The 20,836-nt window shown below is 31.2% G+C and overlaps 1 protein-coding gene and 1 pseudogene across 1 annotated transcript; one reads left to right on the top strand and one right to left on the bottom strand.

The window, feature by feature from the left end:
* Positions 1 to 797: 797 nt before the first annotated feature.
* On the bottom strand, positions 798 to 2,647 carry LOC150028854 (pentatricopeptide repeat-containing protein At1g18900-like; annotated as a pseudogene).
* A 9,907-nt stretch (positions 2,648 to 12,554) lies between these two features.
* On the top strand, positions 12,555 to 16,178 carry LOC137807805 (calcium-dependent protein kinase 10). Its single transcript, XM_068608611.2, has 7 exons — positions 12,555 to 13,535; positions 13,744 to 13,887; positions 14,013 to 14,165; positions 14,418 to 14,533; positions 14,646 to 14,813; positions 15,224 to 15,454; positions 15,609 to 16,178. Exons 1-7 carry the CDS (start codon positions 12,908 to 12,910, stop codon positions 15,780 to 15,782), a joined length of 1,614 nt encoding a protein of 537 aa, XP_068464712.2. The 5' UTR covers positions 12,555 to 12,907; the 3' UTR covers positions 15,783 to 16,178.
* The last annotated feature ends 4,658 nt before the right edge of the window (positions 16,179 to 20,836 follow it).

Below are 20,836 nucleotides of genomic sequence, written 5' to 3'. Positions count from 1 at the left end.
AGTTCGCATTGTTCTAATTAATTTCTTGGGCGCATGATTCAAGGGAGAGGAGGTAAGCATTCCCATGGAGTATACGCATGGAACAAAGTGGGTATTGATTAAACTAGTAGACGCATGCTTTACTGGTGAGTTTCAGTTGAATCAGATCGGCGCATGTTCAATATGGTTTAGCTCTGTTGGAGGATTGAGAAAAGATTATTCTTTAGAGAACCTGTGAAGAATTCAATGGTGGAAGAACTTGGGATCAACCGCTTTTTATTTGCTATTTTAATCTCTTTATATTTTCTGCACAACTATCTCAAACCCCTTTTTTTATCTTTATTGTTATTGCTAACTTTTATTGCTTGCAGATAGATTTTAAACCCTGATCAACTGATTTTACTATTGGATTCGTTGGGAGACGACTTGGGGACATTTGTCCACAATTATACTATCATCTCTCTAGTGTTAGACAAGTCTATGCTAGAATCATATTAATATTAATTTGACAGCAAAACGACAGCTATCACCCGGGTATTCCGGAGCACGACTGGCAAGACCTATCCATAACCACCTTGAGTCCAAGAGATAGAAAGCCCATTAGGCAATCCTATAAATACTATGCTCAAGCCAGAGAAAGGTACGTTTTCATTCACTTACTAAACCATACTTAGAATCTCACACTTACTTGAGCGTCGGAGTGCCTTCGCAGGTACCTCCCCCGCCCGACCGAAGGAGACACCAAGAAGGAGCGACCGACCGAAAGAGAAGAAGACCGACACGTCAGCAACTACACTACGTCAACCGACCGTGCCTGGGCCCCATCTCTCCACTCAGGTACAATAACCACAATGGCCAAGTGCCTCCATTACTATGCTATAAGTAACTTTGTCAGGTTGGAATGCTGCATTCTACATGTCATGATATAGTTTCAATGCCATTTCGTAATTCCTTGCTTTAGCTTGCAAGGTAATCATGAGATTGTACGTAACCAGATTAGGAACACAGCCATGATCAACCATCTCACAAAATAGCCAGTGAGCAGCAGCTAAATTGCCAGCTTTTCTAAGACAGTTGATTATAACACTGTTAAGTAAATGTGTCCGGAGAAAGACCGGCTTCTAGCATTCTTTTGTACATATACATGGCACCATCAGTAAATCCAGCTTTTAGCATGGATATCAATAAGCTTACAGTAGGTGACACGATCAGGCTTACATCCCACCCCCTGCATTTCATTGAACACGTTCAATGCTTCTTTAAGGTAGTTTCCACAGCCATAACAATGAATTAGGCGATTGTATGTTACAACATTGGGTTAACATCCATCCTTGACCATCTGATCTAGCAAGTTGCTTATCGTATCAAACTGTCTAGCACCACCAAGGATACCAACCATGGTAGTGTAAGTATGTTCATCATGCCTGAAAAAAAGCTAAGAGCAACTGAGTGATCTTGGAGTTTTTTCAAGATCTGGTTAGCTTGGTATGCATCCATTGAAAAAATCAGGTTAGATAGAGCCTTTTCAGCTGTAGGAGCCCACTTTAACTGCCTCAGAATATCTGAAACCACTTCCACAACAAGCCTTGTGGTCATAAAATGCCAATTTATTGGAGCAGTTCCAGGAGATATTTTCATATCCCTAGGATGTTTAGTGTAACTTTCCTTGATTGATCCCACCATCTGTGTACTTGAAGCATGCAAGTTGGAACCAAAATTTGTCACAATGTGATTTGATTTTGTTTTTGTTCTCTGTCCACGTTCATCATTATTTTAAGATACAACTAACTTTTCTGTCCCAGAAGAAGGAAGACGCTTAAAACTTTTACCTAAATTTGATTTATCAACTTTACACTTTCCACTGCGATGATGACTAGTACGTTTACACCCTGAATCAGTTGAAACAGATGATGGTCTTGGATGAACATTAGTAAAACTCTCTTTTTTAGTCTGTCTCACATTTGAAGACCTGATGTTGGTTGGGGTTCTAGCAGTATCAACCATACAATTTTTAGAGTAGCTTAGCATTTCCATTCCATTTGACAAAGGAAACTTACAAATTACAATTAGCTAAATCAGAAATAAAATGTATAGCTGCAATGTCAGCCCTGTAAAACTGGTCAGCACCGAGAGGAGAGGAGTGCTCAAAACATTCATGTACGCCATCAATACCAGAAGCATATGTTACAGAATCTGATTTAATTGATGACCTTGAAGCAGGCACAATTTGCTGAATACAACGAGATTGATCAACACCCTCAACCTTGCAGCAAGGTGGCCCATTTACTGAGTTTTCTGAAATCAATGTTTCATCCACTTCAGACTTAGCTTTGGACACTAAGGAGGATGGCCTCTGCGCAGGTAAAACTTCACTTTTAATATGTTGTCTTCTAGACAGACAAACTTCATTCTCAGTGCTAGAGCATGGACTGCCATCTGCTGCATTACAATGGGAACCACTAATGAGAAAACTCCTGGCCTGGCACTGTTAGAAAGTGCACTGATCTGCTTTGCTTGTAGCATGGTCAAATAGTTCATAATTATGAAACTTAACACAAAAGAGACCAACTTTTCACAAACTTTTTATGTATGTACAAACACATCATTGTAGTAAGAAAACAACAAATCTCCCTTACAAATTACAGATGCCACCAGACACAAGTCCTACTCTAACTTCTGAAGCTAGAAATATATCAATATTGCAGCATCAGCTGCAAATTTTGTATGCATCAACATTCAGCGCCAGTACTACTTATGATTTGGATGAGTAAACTCTTAGCATGTGAACTAACTAACAGATTACTTTTGAGTAAGTCAGAGTAAACATGTTTAGAAGTAATATAAAGGAATCAGGTTCACTTTTTCTCATAAATAATAAGAACAGTAGGGACAAACCACAATATTTTTAACATCAAGTGCCTTTATCCATCATATTGATGTGATTAGCTTAGCAGTCAGAATATTGAGAGAGACAATATTCCATGTTATACTTGTATTAGAAACAGGACATGTGAATACCAAAAATGAGTATAATAAAACTACAATATGCCAAGTTGAATGATTCAAAAGTTCACTCACCAGCACAAGAATTCTACAGCGGAGTTGCTAGCAAAATCCATGGCTTAAGGGGTAAAATTAGAATAAATAAATTGACATGTTCAGAGGCAACTGTAAATAAAAATTCCATAACCTTTTACATCCAATGAGAGACAACTTAATGCAGGTGTATGCTAGAAATACTCATTTTTAACACATCAAAGAAGAACCCAGGAACAACCCCACAAATCAATGGTGATCTAAAAGCACCAAGCATAGAAGTGGGTGTAATTTCATCATTGAGCCATGAAACCAGTGTAGTTTGTGAAGCAAAGATGGATTGTAAATGAATGAAATCAAGAGGTACCTGCATGGATAAACACTCAGCACTGTTGGGAGACCATTGAAGGGTTACAAAGAAAGATAGAGTGAGAGTGTGGCGGCTCTGGTTCCAACAGAGTTGGGAACTTTGGTTATGACACAAGGGAAATCATGACCTGATATTAACATCTCTTGTTTTCTGTACCAACCTTTGCAAAATTGTCTGATTTTGATTTAGAAGAGACACCTGGCAAGGCATCGTGGCTTAGGCCTAGCCATTAGAAAAATTCGGTTGGAATTTACTCTTTCTTTCTGAAAACAAAGATAAATTATTACTTTCGTCATTAACAATTTACATTCACATAATATTTAATATTTTTCTTTAAAATGAAAATAATAATAATAATAAAAAATTTGAAAAGTTGAGTTGTTTAGATAGATAAAAATAGGATAGAGAATAAAATGAATAAGTGAATATTTGATGGATGTAATAAAATATTTTCTTGTGTATTAATATTTTTTAAATTGTGAAAAAAACAAAAGTAATTTGATATAAAATAATTTTAAAATAAAAAATAAATTATTATAAAGTTTTAATAAATAAAAAAGTTATATTTCAAAATAAAAATATACTAAAATAAATAAAATATCAAAATTTAAATTAATAAATTTTATTTTAATTATTACCTTATGATATAAAACGTAATAATTAATAAAATATTTTTTTATTTTATTTTTGTCTGTAATATAAAATTTATATTAATAAAATGTTCAATTAAATTATTTTATTTTACCTATTATTATAATTAATTATTTTCTTATAATATAAAAATATATTAAACCAATATCAATAATATAATTATTAATATTAATAATTATTTCCACATGTCCAAATTTAAGAATTGATATTATAGAGAATTTAAATACATTTCATTTTTCAATGAAAGTATTATAATGAAACTCTAAATATTAAAATAGTAATATTTTAGATGAGTTTATTGATTCTAACGATGTTATATAAATAATATATATATATATATATATATATATTTATTGTTTTAAGTAGGTCAATAATATGCTAAGGTTAAAAAATGACTTTTTTTTTCTTCTTGTTTCCTGGAGTAGTTTTTTATTTAAATGTAATTTCATACCATGACTACTCATTTAATAAATAGAGTAAAGTCATTGGATCTATAAAGAAATAGAATCAAAACAGACCTAGTTTTATTTTAGTGGAAGTATTGCATGTGTTAAATGAATCCATAAAAAACATATACGTTTTACAATATTAAATGGGTCTAACAGAAGTTTAAACGAGTTGATTATGTGTATTTTTTATTATAAGGGAAAGAAAAACAGATTACAACCTTCAATGCGTGTTTTTTTTTCCTTTTACTTATTTCCACAACAATGGACCAAAACAAAAGGGTTAGGATTTTCAACTAGGTTGCTCAAGACTATTGTATTTAACTTTAACTAGTAATTGCTTCTAACTATGAAAAGATTAAGAGAAAATATCAAAGACTGAAAAAATCACATAAAACAAGAAGAATTTGATGCTTTAAATTTTTCACACAGAGAATATTTGTGAAAATTTAATGTATATTTCAAAGATAATCAGTTATAACTTTTTTATAATCGATTATCATTTTAATATTTGTTTTTATATTAAAGTAAAGAATATTAAATTTATTTTAATAACTTTTTTTTAAATTATAATTTTTTTTATAAATTACTCTTTAAATATATTAATATCAGAAAAATTATTACACTACATTAATTAAATCGTATGCAATCTTTCCATTCATTTCTACTATCTTTTATAAATTACTTTTTAAATATCTTTAACACCAATAGACTTGTAATCATCAAACCATGGCTTATTTAATTGAAATCACAACAGTGTTAGATTGATGAAATCAAAATATAACTATGAAATTTTCAAATAATTATGATACACAGTGAAAAATAGTGGCAAATTTACCAATTCTATAACCGGCTGTGTAACAGCAATGTTTTTTAAAAAAACAAAAAGAGAACCCCCTCCAGGCACAAAAGTTCTCTTTCTTTCTCTCTTCCTCTCTTCCTTCTATCTTCTCTTTTAATTTCTCACTCCATACTTCATCTATTTTAAAATATGATGATACCACGCTCTAACTGAGGAGTTAAGGAACATTTCTATCTGATCATATTTTTAAACAGAGTAAGTTCATTTTTACTCTAAAGATCCTTTGTTCTCTGTTTTTCCTTAGGATTTAGTCATCAATCTTGATGGGGTCAGTTGAGAAGTTTAATCCTCTCAACTTATTCTACTATATACTGAATTTTTGTTCTATTTGGATAAATTGCGTTATCCGGACTGTGGGGAATAAAATTCTAGAAGTTGTTTGGAAAACAAGCAATTGAGGTAAGAGAAACTAAATTTATTTTTTAATAGAACCCTAGGCTAGAAGATCTAGATGAGGAAGGGACGTTGTCCCAATATTCAATTTCTTTTGCAGGGATGTTGTTTGTTTATATATATTGGGTTGTTGTTTATATATTATTTAAATTTGTGGAAATATTAGGTTTTGATGATTTAATATTAAAGTGTTATTTTTTTAGGTCAAATAAACTTTTGAATATTGTGGATCACTTTTTGAATGATATTGTATGACGGAATAATATGAAATTGAATTCATACATTTGGGATAATGTATGGACTGATGTTTGTTATGTATTAAGTATTTATGCATATGTGGTAATAGAGATTTCTGAGCTTCACTGATGATCTAAGTCACATAGACTAAGATATCATGTGGTGAGAAGCTGATGGGGGAGTTCATGCATACTGTGACATATGAGATGCACGGCTTGAGTTGTACTGAACTTACCCTGATCCTTTATGTTGGATTTGCTAGTAATTTTTGGATCAGGTGTTAATCTCTGGTAGGGCTTACTTAATACGGGTCTTCCGGAAGACGTTTGTTGAATATTCTGGGTGTGTAGATCCATGTGAGATCTATGTGATTGTTTTATTGTTGAGATTTGAAGAAAATTGAATAATTTGAGAAATTGATAATGTAATTTGGTTTTCTCTTTAGATTTAAGTGTGTATATTATAAAAATCTATTTTCATTAGCTTACCCTTGTTTTTCTTGCTGTGTTTGAACTACGATGATTATACTATGTACATGAGCAAATGACCATACAAGTGCAGGAGAGTCTTAGAGGTTTCATAATTTTATTTTAAACTATGAATATGTAAATATTTGTATTTCTATAAAACATAATCACGTATTAAGAATGTTTTGAAAAACTCCAAGTTTGTATAAAAAATTGTAGAACTTTTATTGTAATAGTTATATGTAAATTATGAGGTGTCAGAAACTCTCAATTGAATAAAGAGAGAAAGTTATCTTAGGGGAAGTTATCTTAGGAAGAGTAATAAATGCATAGACATTTTACAAGTTTTGTTACTTAATCAAAAAATGTAATAGGAATAATTTATTTTAAAGTCCAACCAAAATGGTATTAAAATGTATAAATTAAATTTTATATAATTATTATGTGTTTCATGAAATTTTTTTAATAATAATGACAGTGACAAAATCGTGTATTCAAATAAAGATTCTAAGAATTTGTTTATTACTATATTTTTTAATATTACTTTTCTAGAACTACATCTACTTAGTTTTTAAATTGTTTATTAAAAAAAATTGTTTAAAAAATCATAAAAGGTGTTTTTTCAAATTAAAGGTATTGAAAGTGTAAGGATTTAAGTTTTTTTATTAACTGTAGATGAATTTATTTGAAGTGGATATATATATATATATATATATATATATATATATTTAAAATTTTAATGATTGTGTACAATGATAGTGACTTTTATTTTTTTAATGAACTCTGGTTTGGATTTTGAAACATAAGGAATGAAAATAGTTTATTCTAGAGGATGGAAGAGTGATGAAAGTGGAAACATTAATATTGGAGTTGTGGACGGGCATTGGAGAAAAAAGGACTGATTAATGACTCCTATGCATATAAAGTAGATTATAGGGTGTTTCTTCCTTCACCTCCAACAAATTTCTTCCCACACTCCATTCTTTTTAGAAAAGACTGTTCTTTTAAAAATGATTTATGATTTTTTTTTCTGAAATGTTTCCTGTAGATACTTTATGAAACACATTTTATTAAATTCAAATTTATTATTCTGAAAGTACAAAATTTAATTTCAAAAAGAATATTATAAAATGTTTTTTTTTTAATTTTGAAAAACATCTGTCAAAAATAATTTGAGTATTTCGAATAATGTAGTGGTGAAAGAAAAAAAAAATGTAAAAATACAGAAAGAAATACCTTAAATTATATTTGAAAAAAATACTTGAGAGAAAGATTAAATTATACTTGAAAGGAAATATACAAGGAGATTATATTTCAATTTGGATGAGGGGTTTATCAATAATATGAAGACAATAAGGGTGTGTTTGTTTTCATGGGAGGAGGGAGGGGGAGAGAGTATTTTTTGTGTTTGTTTCAAGGGTTTTGAGGGTAGGGGAGTGGATGGGGGAGAGGGTGAGTAATTTTTTTAAAATGAAGAGATTTGTGTGATTAATGTAGGATGGTTGTATTTTACCAAAATATCCTTGGACATGCATTTTATTACAATATAAAAATTAAATATTACATAAATTTATTTATAATTTAAAAAATATTTAATTATACTATTAATAACAACATACAATTATAAATAATGAAAATAAAAAAAATTATAATATTAAAAAAATATATATAGTTATATAAAATAATAAATGAATATAATAATAAATATTATTTTCATAAATTTTAATATATTTAATAATTTTATTTCAATTTAACACAAAAATATTTTCTATTATATTTTTTATTTTTCTATTATAAAATATAAGTAATTATGAATATTATATATTAAAAAAATTAATTAATTTAAACCTACACACAAAAAAAAATCATAATTAATTATTCAAATATTTTTTAATAACAAGAATAAATTTGTAAACTTACAATAAACTATCCTCACAAATTCACTCTATCATCCATCAATCTAAATAATCTCACATAGCCTCACACATTCTCTCTAATCCTCACAAATCCACTCTCTCCCCTCCTTCCAAATCCCCTCCTCAATCCAAACAGAGCATATGAGTAAAGAGAAGTAAAATTGGGTGCAAAATTTGTATGAAATATTATGTGTTCAAGCTTGTTTTTTTTGTCTGCTGTAGTAACTGTGCACCTTTACATATATAAGTTTTAGATGTTTTTATATTTGAAGAAACTAATTATATAACGCCTTTTTAATAAATATTTTCCTTTTTTAGATTTAAAAATGAGGATGAAAGTAAGTTAAAGAGAAACTTAATTCATATTAAAAATTTCACAACAACATTTCATATATATATATATAAGTAAATACAAATTTTAATTTATAAATTAATTTTATAAGATTGAATTAAAATTGAAATTTACTTTTTAATAAATATAAGAAAAATATATATTTTTCTCTATTCAAAAACTACCTATAACTTCTCACCTCTTTTTGCAACATTTTTTTCTTTCTTATCCCATTTTTTCAACTTCTTTCTTCACCTTTAGAATTAGGTAATAATGACCACTTTATGTGGATATGTCACTCCCTAAGAGATGAAAACTCAAGAAAAACTATTTGGTATCTAGTTACTCAACAATAAATATATTACTTGAATAACATTTGCGTGTCTAAGTATTAAACAACCAACATGTTGTTATGGTCTAACGTTTAAGTGAAAAAAGTAAATAAACTAATTTATTTTATCAAGAAATACTGTTGAAACAACTTTATATCTTTAGAATGATATACTTATTTACTTTTATATATATATATATAATATTGTAAGGAGTATGTTTTTATATATGTTTATAATTAGAATATACTGTAATGTTATATTGAGTGTGAAAATGATTATTTATAGTTAAGTTTGAGAGTAAGTTTTCCCATAAAATACTATTAATAAGATGTAAAGTGTATTGAGTATCATAACTACTAAGGAAAGAAAATATGAAAAGGGTTGGTTTTCAAATTTTACAGATGAAAATATTGTAGGCGAGAAGTAAATGAAAGCTACGATTATTTATTACATTAAAGTGTAAGTAATGGGTTACTCTAATTATCTAATTATTTGTTTATAAGTGAGTAGACTTTGATACCAAATACGATCTTAATTTTCACTAAATATTATTTTTGGAATATTTCAACAAGCTCTTATTCTCAAAAACATAAAAAAGACTGAAAGGAATAACAACATAAATGAAATTGAAGTAAAAGGAGAGGAACTATTGAGTAAATACAATGTGAGGAATATAAGATCCAATCTTTTTTGGAGTGTATATGTGAAAAAGCTGTTTAAAGTATATTGTTCTGGAAATATGCATATTTGTTGTATAATATGTTTTATTTTATTTTTTCTATAATACTGAAAAATAAAGAGTTGCTTATCTGTAAAACATTGGTTCCTATAAGTGTTTTAGTTTGTGAAAATATTTTTGAATGTTTTTATTGTGGTTTGTTTTGACACTTGTATAAGGTTGATCATCCTAAAATATTTCTTTTAATTAATTTAATATTTGCTAAAAAAAACACAAAATTCAATTTTAATGTTCAACGATTTTAAAATGAATAAAAAAGTTATAATTATAATTAATATATAAATTATAATTTTAGCTATTTTTTATTTTATAAACTCTATCCTCGCTCCAGCTCTAGATTTTTCATCTCATATTCTTTTTACTTTTTTTTTCTCTGATTTTGTGGTAAGCAGTGTTACAAAACAGCTTTTGCATGGGTTACTAGAATATCTGTTTAATCATCAAATTTTAATTAAAAATAACAATTGAAACTAGAAGAGTGTAATAAAAACCAGAGAGTTATATTAAGTAAACATGAAATAAATTTGTTTTAATTCATCAAAGTTTCTAAACACAGTTCTATTTATGGTAAAATTTATCACTTCGATTTCCGATTAAATAAAAGTCGCCTCCATCAATTTTGTAAATACATATCCTTTTTTTCTTCTCTCTCTCAATATTCTTCAAAATAACTAATTATTATTCTTGGACGAAACTTATATAATGATTTTATTAAAAAAATCTAACAGTAAATGTTTGAAATAATGTTTAAGAAAAAATAATCCTAAACTATATTCATAAATTGAACTAAAATTCATGTTATTTCGAAATTATAACAAAATTTACCACTAATAAAACTTGGACTTTATAAGAGAATATGCGAATAATCATACTTAATCATGAGTGTTTCTTATCAATGTTTTTTTTTCTATAATGGGCTGATACTATAATTTATGGTAGGGAAATTTTACATGAAAGTTAACAGATACCACACTAACCTAAAATAAATGCCTATGATATAATTTTCTGATTTGCAATATTTATCTAAAATAAGCAAATGATCTAAATTAGAATATTTTTTTGAATGCATATTATGATCCAACACAATGATGGTGTAAGATGGGGTTTTAGGCTACTTTTGGTCTAACTGGAAAAGTAGAAGTGAATAGATTAAAAGTATGGGTTCTCTACATCATTATTCATTGTGCATTGCATTTGTTAGGTAACACCTAATCATTTCATTCAAACTTTCTCACACCATAATACTCTTTTAATACATCAAAACCAACACACCTCTCACTCACCAGAACAATTTTCTCTACCTATCCCTTTTTACCCTATTTTTAAGAACATTTACATTTGTTTTTCTAATTTTTATCCCTTTTATGTCTCTCATTCTTTGCTTAGACGTTACTTCTTTTATTTATTTAAATACATTAAAAAAAACCTAATTTTTCCTATTTGATTTCATTGAAAATAGTACATTTTCTTTTATATTTCGATTATTTTTTACTTTCCTCTGTTTCTATTCTCTTTGTCCCCTGTGTTTCTTTTTTTGGACAAATCGAGTGCGACTGAAATGTACTTTAAAATTGTCATATAGTTAAACTATAATACTTTGCATGCTACAGGAGAAAGGAAATTAAAAAAATAAAATGTTTAAATTGAAGATAAAATAAACAAATGATTTTTATTCTTAAGAGTTAAATTAAAATTTTCATTGAACTTTTCAAGAGAAATGCATTATTATTATTTTATTGTATTTCTTCTTATTCAAGTGGACCAAGAATGTGACGTATTACTTAAAAATGCAGGAAAGGAAGTTACTTAAGCGGTTAAACCATAAAAAGAATAAGAACTTGCTTTTACGGTGTATGAGTTGAATATTAAGAATTTAATGATAAGGTTAAAAGGGATAACTTTCGAGAGAAGAAAAACATTGCCCATTACCCAATAGCCAACACTTTATAACCTTTCAATGTAGAAAAAAGCTAATCATATCTTTTTTTTCTATCTCTTTTTTTCTATAGAAAAGGGGAAAGTAAGTCATCATAATTTGTTGACTTTGGCACAGAAGGAATATTATTTTGCTCCAAGTGGGTCATAGTCATGGATCACATAGCTTTTGTAAAATGTAAAATGTAAATAGAACATAGCTTTTGGGATTTAATTAACGTTGAGACATTGACCTTGTCAAGAACACACATCAATTAGAAGTATTTGATTGTCTTGTTCAAATATCAGTGAAGAATCAATTGATGTTTTGTGACAATTAATACAAAATTGATTTTCAATGGTTGCACTAAAGGATATAGTGACGTTAGGAGAAAGAAAAGAGTAGGACCAAGTCTCAAAATTAGTGGCTAACTTTGATTGATAGCTGTAGCAATGTTATTATATCACTGAATCTTTGAAGTAAACTTCAAGCTCACATGTTTGCAATGATATGAACAAGAACAACACCAATCCAACGGTTAATATGAATTGTAGTGCCAAGTATATATGATTGCATCAACCCACGTTACTTGTAATTAAACATTTTGTTACCAAAGCAAATCAAATAAGCTAATTATCTTTTTATCCTATTTTATCATAAAAATATTGATTAATAAATTTGCATGTAAAATTAAAAAAAAAAAAGTAACGCAGATGCCCCAAGCAGCCAAAAGGCAAGAATGGGTCCCATCCCATCATACACTTTATACATTAAAATAAATAAATAAATAAAACATTTTCCAAGTGTCATTGCCCCACGCAATGATCCACAATAATCGCACCAACATTTTTCTTCCAATTTTTAAGCTCAATTAGAAAACATGATTCCAAATTGATTTAAATTTGAGAGAAGTAATTGAAGTAGGAATTGGAGAGGGTTGATAAGTTAAGTTTGAAAAAGTAGGAAATGAATACTGAAAAGCAGTTTTAGGACAACCTGCGGCGTCTACAGTCAGTTTATCCATAATTGTAGGGAGGCACATATTTGTATGTAAAATGGTAAGGAATCCTTAAAACAACTAAGAGAATGATTTAATTTTGTCAAAACCAATAAATGCCATTTCACAGTCAAACAGCTTCCAAGTGAAATAAAACTCCACTTTTCTTCCAACTCACCATCATCCCCATCATCATCATCTATCCACCTTCTTCTCTGTTTCCGTCAGCCGGTGACATGGGGAACTGCAACGCGTGCGTGAGGGATGACGTGGCACACTCGAACCGCGTGAGGAAGAAGAACACGAAACCCAACCCTTACGCGGAGGAGGCGCTCCGGTCGGGCGTTCCGATCCGCGTGCTGAAGGACGTGACGTCGCGGAGCCTCATCGGGGACAAGTACGTGATAGGTAGGGAGCTAGGTCGGGGTGAGTTCGGGATAACGTACCTGTGCACGGACCGGGAGACGAAGCAGGAGCTGGCCTGCAAGTCCATCTCCAAGCGCAAGCTCAGGACCGCCGTCGACGTCGAGGACGTGCGCCGCGAGGTGGCCATCATGTCCACGCTGCCGGACCACGCCAACGTCGTCAAGCTCAAAGCCACTTACGAGGACCATGAGAACGTTCACCTCGTCATGGAGCTCTGTGCCGGTGGCGAACTCTTCGACCGGATCGTCGCACGTGGCCACTACAGCGAGCGTGCGGCCGCGCACGTCGCCAGAACCATTGCTGAGGTCGTCAGAATGTGCCACGCCAATGGCGTCATGCATCGAGACCTTAAGCCCGAGAATTTCCTCTTTGCGAATAAGAAGGAGAATTCTGTACTTAAAGCCATTGATTTCGGTCTCTCCGTGTTTTTCAAACCTGGTACGCGAGTGAATGAATTTGTTTCGTTTTACTCAAATCAGATAGGACCGTTATGAATGCTTTGAGCATTAAAAACAGCTTCATGTTTAAGATGTGAAGTCGATGTTGCTAATTAAGTTGGGATAAGTGTTGATTCACGTGTGTGGGTTGATTTTTTTATCTGGGTTCGGTGAAGTGTGCTGATGTTCTTTTTCCGATGAATGGACAGGGGAGAGATTTTCCGAAATTGTGGGGAGTCCTTACTATATGGCACCAGAGGTATTGAAGAGGAATTATGGGCCAGAAGTGGATGTGTGGAGTGCTGGGGTGATTCTTTATATTTTGTTGTGTGGGGTTCCTCCGTTTTGGGCAGGTGTGTGTTGTTTTTTTCTCATCGATAAATGTTGGTTGTTAATGTGTTGTTGAGTTTGTGTTTGGGTGACTGGTGGGGTGTTTGAATTTTAGTGAGATGTTTTGGTTTGGTTTGATTTGGTGTAGAGGACGAACGAGGGGTGGCTCTGGCGATTTTGAGGGGAGTGATTGACTTCAAGAGAGAACCGTGGCCTCAGATTTCGGACAGTGCTAAGAGCCTTGTGCGCCACATGTTGGAGCCTGATCCTAAGAAGCGCTTGACGGCTGAAGAGGTGCTTGGTAAGTACTTTATGGTTTGTGAAGCAAGATGGGAATGTTTAGACTGCTCAAAATTTCCATGTACGTTGTTCTTTTGTTTTTGTTTGCTAAGAGTATTCTCATTCTCTTGTGGACCCTTTGTTCCATTGTCCTCTCCTAAAAGAAAATAAGAATTTGGTGCTTATTTGTACCCTTACGACTCAGGAGGCCCCATATGGCCTAATTATTTGGAAAGTGATGCTAAATGTTTACCGTCCTCAAATATGTTTGCAGAGCATCCCTGGTTGCAAAATGCAAAGAAAGCTTCAAATGTTCCGTTAGGAGATATTGTGAGGACAAGGCTTAAGCAGTTCTCTGTCATGAATAGATTCAAAAAGAGAGCACTTCGGGTTAGCATCTATTTCAGTCTGTGCATAATTGTTAACTCAAGTTCAATATGTATTGGAAGTATGAGGAAGTTGGAATGGTGGTGATTTGTGTTTCTTTGAACAAACGCTGCAGGTAATTGCAGAGCACTTATCTGTTGAAGAGGTAGAAATCATCAAAGACATGTTTACATTGATGGATACTGATAAAGATGGTAAGGTAACATACGAGGAACTGAAGGCTGGGTTGAGGAAGGTTGGTTCACAATTGGATGAGCCCGAGATTAAGATGCTGATGGATGTGGTAGGCTTTCGTGTATACCATCTATATTGTAATTTCTTAATATAAATTGTCATTACGATGGATTATTGTGGTAGTATTTCGCTATTCAAAAATTGATGAGAGGCTCTTTCAATTTGGATGTTAAGATTGTTTGTTTCTGAAGCCTTAGCTTGAGGAAAATGGTTTAATGAGAGAGAATATCAGACACTCCTTAATTTGCTCTAAAGCTGATATAACCTCTTACTTTTATTGACTTAACTGCTTCATATTACTCCAATATTTCATTTGAATTGAGCTTGATCCATCTAAGAGGATAGACTAAATTTAAATTGACTAGCCATTCATACCCTAAGCCCGGATTGTGAATTGAATGTAGATTTGCAATAATAATTTGTGATTCAAGGATGTTTTCTTTGCTATCCATTGCTTAGGCCGATGTTGATGGGAATGGAGTACTTGACTATGGAGAGTTCGTGGCCGTGACAATTCACTTGCAAAGAATGGAGAATGATGAATATTTCCGAAAAGCATTCATGTTTTTTGACAAAGACGGGAGTGGCTATATTGAGTTTGAGGAGCTAGAGACAGCATTAGTAGATGAGTCGGGAGAAAATGACACTGCTGTAGTGAATGACATCATGCGTGAAGTTGACACTGATAAGGTTTCACACTCATGCCATAACTATTTTTTTCTTAGAAACACTGCCAATGCAATTTAAAGAAAAACACATAAGCCTGCTTCTCTCGTAATTACTCAGGTGAGAATAATCATGTTACATCCTGTAGTCCCACATTTCTAATTTTGTGTTTACACAGGATGGTCGCATCAGTTATGAAGAGTTTGTGGCCATGATGAAAACTGGAACTGATTGGAGAAAAGCGTCTAGACAATATTCAAGAGAGAGATTCAAGAGCTTGAGCATAAATTTGATGAAGGATGGGTCACTTCAGCTTCATGACGGTATTAGTGGTCAAGCTGTAGTGGTTTGAGCAAGGAGTTATTTCTTTCTGTAACCTTAGTGCTCACTCAGTTAATTTCTACTTACTATGCTTGAAAGCATGGTTTCTGTAATCTCTCCTTGAAAGCAAGGGAGTTTTGTGTTGGAGCGTTTTTCAGTTGGATTGGGTGTAGCTTGAAGCATGCGTTGGAGGGCTGCGTAGTAGAGCTGTTTGATAGATTGTCAGCAAGAGTTGCTGTCCTCAAAATGTCACATCACATATTCTTTGTATATCTTTGTCCTGTTCGTGTTCCATAATTTCATTGATAAATGTCATATGTCTAACTTATTTTGTGTTGGGGTTTGTCACGTTGGCGCTGTGAACTTCTGAGAATGTGAAGTGCCTATTTCAAATTTGTCCTACAAAAATATAGATATCTTATGCTCACCTTTTCTTTTTCTTTTTTGAATTGTTTAATTATGTATATAAAACTGTGATGCATTTTAATAAATTCAAATAATTTTTTTAATTCATGAACTTTTTTTATTCACTTCAGTCTTTGAACATGATGGGTAGATGCATAATAAACAATCCACATAAGCTTTAGGCTCAGTTTGCTTCAGGGGAGAGGAGGGGATGATTGCACAGTTTTACACCATTATTGTTTTTTTAAAACAATGAAATGATAAATTTTGTAGGTTATCTAGATTTGACATGAAGGATGCTTCTTTTTATGTCCTAATATGTCATTAAGTTATGGAAAAAAATGTGAGAGAAAGGTGTCCCAACGGAGCCTTTTAAGAGCATTCTTAACCAAGGGTCAAATTCTTGAAATATTTTGAAAAAGGAAAAGTTTTCTTTGAAAAAAGTATTGTAAGCCTAAGGAAAAATTGGTTATAGAAGCTAGCTACTCCCTTGTTTAGGACCAAACAGTACCGCAACATAAACAAATGGATAGGCTTTTACAGGCCCATGACAACCACCTTGCGGGCCAGCGGGCCACGACCTACAAATAAAAAAATATAAACACACAGGAAAGGTTTTTCAACTCAAACGTGATAACTACTTAAATATCAATGACTTTTAATTTAAAATCAACCAAATATGAAATTGAAAGTCTGTTGGAGGTTTTATGGTTTTCGTTTTTCTTTATATATCTATTATCACTTTATATAAACTTAGAGTTCACATGCTTTTCTATAAGTTTTTGCATGCATACAATATAAGAACTTTTCCTTCTTTTTACAGGTCGTGGGTTCCACAGTTTTTCATGTGAATACAACCTATGTTCGAATAGTTTAGCAACACTCATGCATCATACCATATAATATGGTAGCAGAGCATATTGGATATTCTTTGATATTAGACGCTCAGCTTCCGCACAACATATATATATATATATATATATATATATATATATATATATATATATATATATATATATATATTAGACATTCTTTCTTGTTTTCTTTCTACTCGTTTTTTATTCTGTTGTGTTTTGGTGCCTACATTTTTTCTTTTAGCATGGATGATACACAAAATCCTCCACTAAGTTTATATTACGATGCTAATCAATTCTTAGTTTAACGAAAGACAATTACCATTCATGAAGTTGTGTTATTAGACGTGTCCTTTTTATTAAAAAAAAAATAAAATTAAGATTTGTTGATGACACTGAAATCACGCCTAGTAGTGATGATTCTTTACATGATTTTAGGGAGAGATACAATGTTATGGTGATGTCTTGGATCATTCATATTATGGTTCTCGTCGGTTGACCTAAGACGAATTAAATGGACAAACTCCTCTTTTGATTTGTCTCCAAAGTGCTTTGATGTAATTGGTGCTCCACTGGGACAAAAAAGACTCCACCTGTTGATCACACTCCGATGATCAAGTAAGTGAAAACATTAAAAAATATTAAATCAGTTTTAATCTCAAGTATTCAAAAACAGCATACCTTTACTTGGGGTCTCAAGCCCCATTTATAGATATCCCTTTAACGATTTTCTCCAATCTTAACATAACAATATTTCAACAGGGAGAATATAGTCTCAACAAAAAGCATATAATCATAACAGAAACATATTGCTTACGTGCATTTTTATTTCCGAGTGCTTAACAACAAAAACACATTATGTTCACATGCACCTTTATTCTCGGGTGCTAACTACTTTATTCCCAACAACTTTTATTGGTATGTATTATAAACAATGAGAATATTCCCTTCTATTTTAATTATCTTTTTCGAGTTGTCTACCAGCATCTGGGTTGAGCTCACAACCCACCCTTTGGGCCCATACTCGCCCAAAATCGAGCTGACCATACCTAAACGCTTGGACCGATGATTCTTTATATGATTCTAGAGAGAGATACAATGTTATGGCAATGTCTTGGATCATTCACATTATATATTATCAAATTGCGCAAAGTGTGATAGATATTGATAATGCAAAAAGATTTGTGGAAAGACCTTAAATAATTTTTTTCCAAAGGAGATTACTTTAGAATATCAAATATGCTTCAGGAGATACATTCAATGAAGCAAAGTGAAAGGAATGTTTCAAAATATTTTACTGATATGAAGATATCATGGGAAGAAATGGAGGCCTTCATACCTACACCCAATTGTGTTTGTGAAGTTCAATGCATTTGCAACATGATAAAGAATGTTATCAAGCATAAAGACTTAAAACATGTTATATGATTTCTAAAAAGCTTAAACAAATCTTATAATACCATAAAGAAACATATTTTGCTTACGAAGCCTTTGCCAGGTATCAACATATTTAAGAGGGTGCAGATGAAAATACGGAGGCTGAGGTAGAAATGTCCAAACGGTTGTTTACATAAAACATTACATCTTGGACTCAAGGTCCAAAATATTGGAAGAAGGCAGTTTCTTCCTGCACCCCTACATTTTTTTCCTGCACCCCCACAATGTTATGAAAAGACCAAATTATCTCTATTGTTCTTTAAAAACCCTAAAATGCACTTGAACTGTATTTATTTTTTACATTATGGATTATGGAATCCGGAAAAATTTTGGATTGGCATTTTCGGTAAAATTTCGGATCCATCAATCCGTAATTCAAAACATGCATCATTAAAAAAAAGCATTATAGATCCACCAATCCGTAACAGAAATATGCATACGGATTCAAAAATTCATAATTTTAAAAAAAAAGCATTCTGGATCCATGAATCCGTAATAGAATTAGACTTCCAGATTCAGCAATCCGGAAATCAATAATTTATGCAAAAATTGCTTCTGGAACACCCCTCATTCAGAAAAAAAAAATATTCAGTTCCGGATTGCTGAATCCCTAGCACAATCCCATATTCCTATTTCCAGTAATCACAGTGTCCTTTTCAAATAAAATATTAAGGCTAATTTCGGGATTTAGAAAATTGTGGGGGTGCAGGAAGAAAAATGTAGGGGTGAAGGAAGAAGAAGCCTTGGAAGAATGAGCCCAGTGAAGTAAGCCCAAAAGGTCCATATTTAAAGATAGTGCTTCTTCTGTATTTTTAGGGTGTTTCTCCATGCACCTAGTGAAATTTATCCCTCTACCTCATCAATTAGATAAAATGATCAAAATATTTAATCTAATCTGCCATCATTCTGAAAAGTTCTTTCAGGAAAATACTCTAAAAAATTTATTCCAAAAAACATATTTTGAAACGTATATAATAATACATTATGAAAAATTTATTCCAAAAATTTAGTTTTAGATTTTTTTTTTCAAGAATATATTTTATGAATTTCATGCATGTTCTGAAAACATTTCATAAAAAATAATTTGAAAATCATTTTTAAGAGGGGTAATTTTTTTTTTTCAAAATTGATGGAGTATAAGAAAAATTTGTCTTTAACGTGCTTTTCTAAGTTTATTTTGCCAGGAGATGAGTCAGAAAAATATTTATTTTATTTGTTTAATTCTTTACTGTTTTGGTTAGCATTCATTCCTACTGTTATCATGATATTTTTATTTATTTTTTATTTATAAATTGTTAGTTGACTATGATTTACTTTCCAATCAATATATGTTAATTCATATATTTAAAATAATATATATGGAAGTTGGTTTTAAAAATAAATTATATATGGGAAATATGAAAATGCAACATAAATTAAGAATAGCAACATGTTATAGTGAGTTAAAGTAGTGGACCTTGGGTTATAACTCACCACTTCAGCTACTGAATTGCTCACAACCACTTCCCTCCCCAAATTCATTACATATAGATAAGTGGTTGAACCCTACATAAATACTATTCTCTTACGTTGAAAGCACCCCAAGGGTAACTCAAACAAAACCTAAGATTCTCATGCTTCAAATTAATCACCACCACATCTTTTTATTTAGTAAAATTCAAATATTTAATTCCACTTAAATCAATAAATGACTCATTTCTTATGAATTTATAAGATAAAGTTATATGTGAAAGATGAAAGATAATAGTAAAATTTGTATGTAAAAATGAAATAATAATCAGTGAACGTAATATTTTTAATATAACTTTAAGATGATTACTATAAAAGTCAACATCGGGGCATGTACTTACAATTTTACTTTTGCGATTTAAATAGTGAAAATGTCAATATAAGAGTGAATGAAAACTATAATGCTTATCACTTCACTCACTTTTCAAACATGATAAAGCTAGCTAGTAGTCAAAGATTGGATGCCTACAAATTTGCTCAATCAAATCTCAAACCATGCATGGAAGTGATAGTCACTAACTTCATTATTGATTATTTTTTGTATGGTATTAGAAAATAGATTTAAATTTATTTTTTTTTACAACATTAATTTATAAAATGAAATTATCTATATTTATATACGTTAAATTAATTATATTTTTAATTAATATACCAATTTTAGTATATTCTCTTACACCTACCTAGTAGTGTAACACGATAAGATTAATAAATCTTGATGAATTTTAATATTATATTAAAAAATAATTTAAATTTAATTTATCTCTGTTAGAAACTAGAGATGAGGACAATTCATTGTATATAAGTAAGTGCAAATCTCACCTCATGAGCCGATTTTATGAAGTTGAGTTAGACTTAAAATCCACTTTGTAATATGGTATCA

Source organism: Phaseolus vulgaris, chromosome 3, assembly GCF_051622355.1.
Source record: "Phaseolus vulgaris cultivar YP4 chromosome 3, ASM5162235v1, whole genome shotgun sequence".
NCBI lineage: Eukaryota > Viridiplantae > Streptophyta > Magnoliopsida > Fabales > Fabaceae > Phaseolus > Phaseolus vulgaris.
Note: the sequence above shows the minus strand (reverse complement) of the source record. Positions and strands in the feature narration are given on the sequence as shown.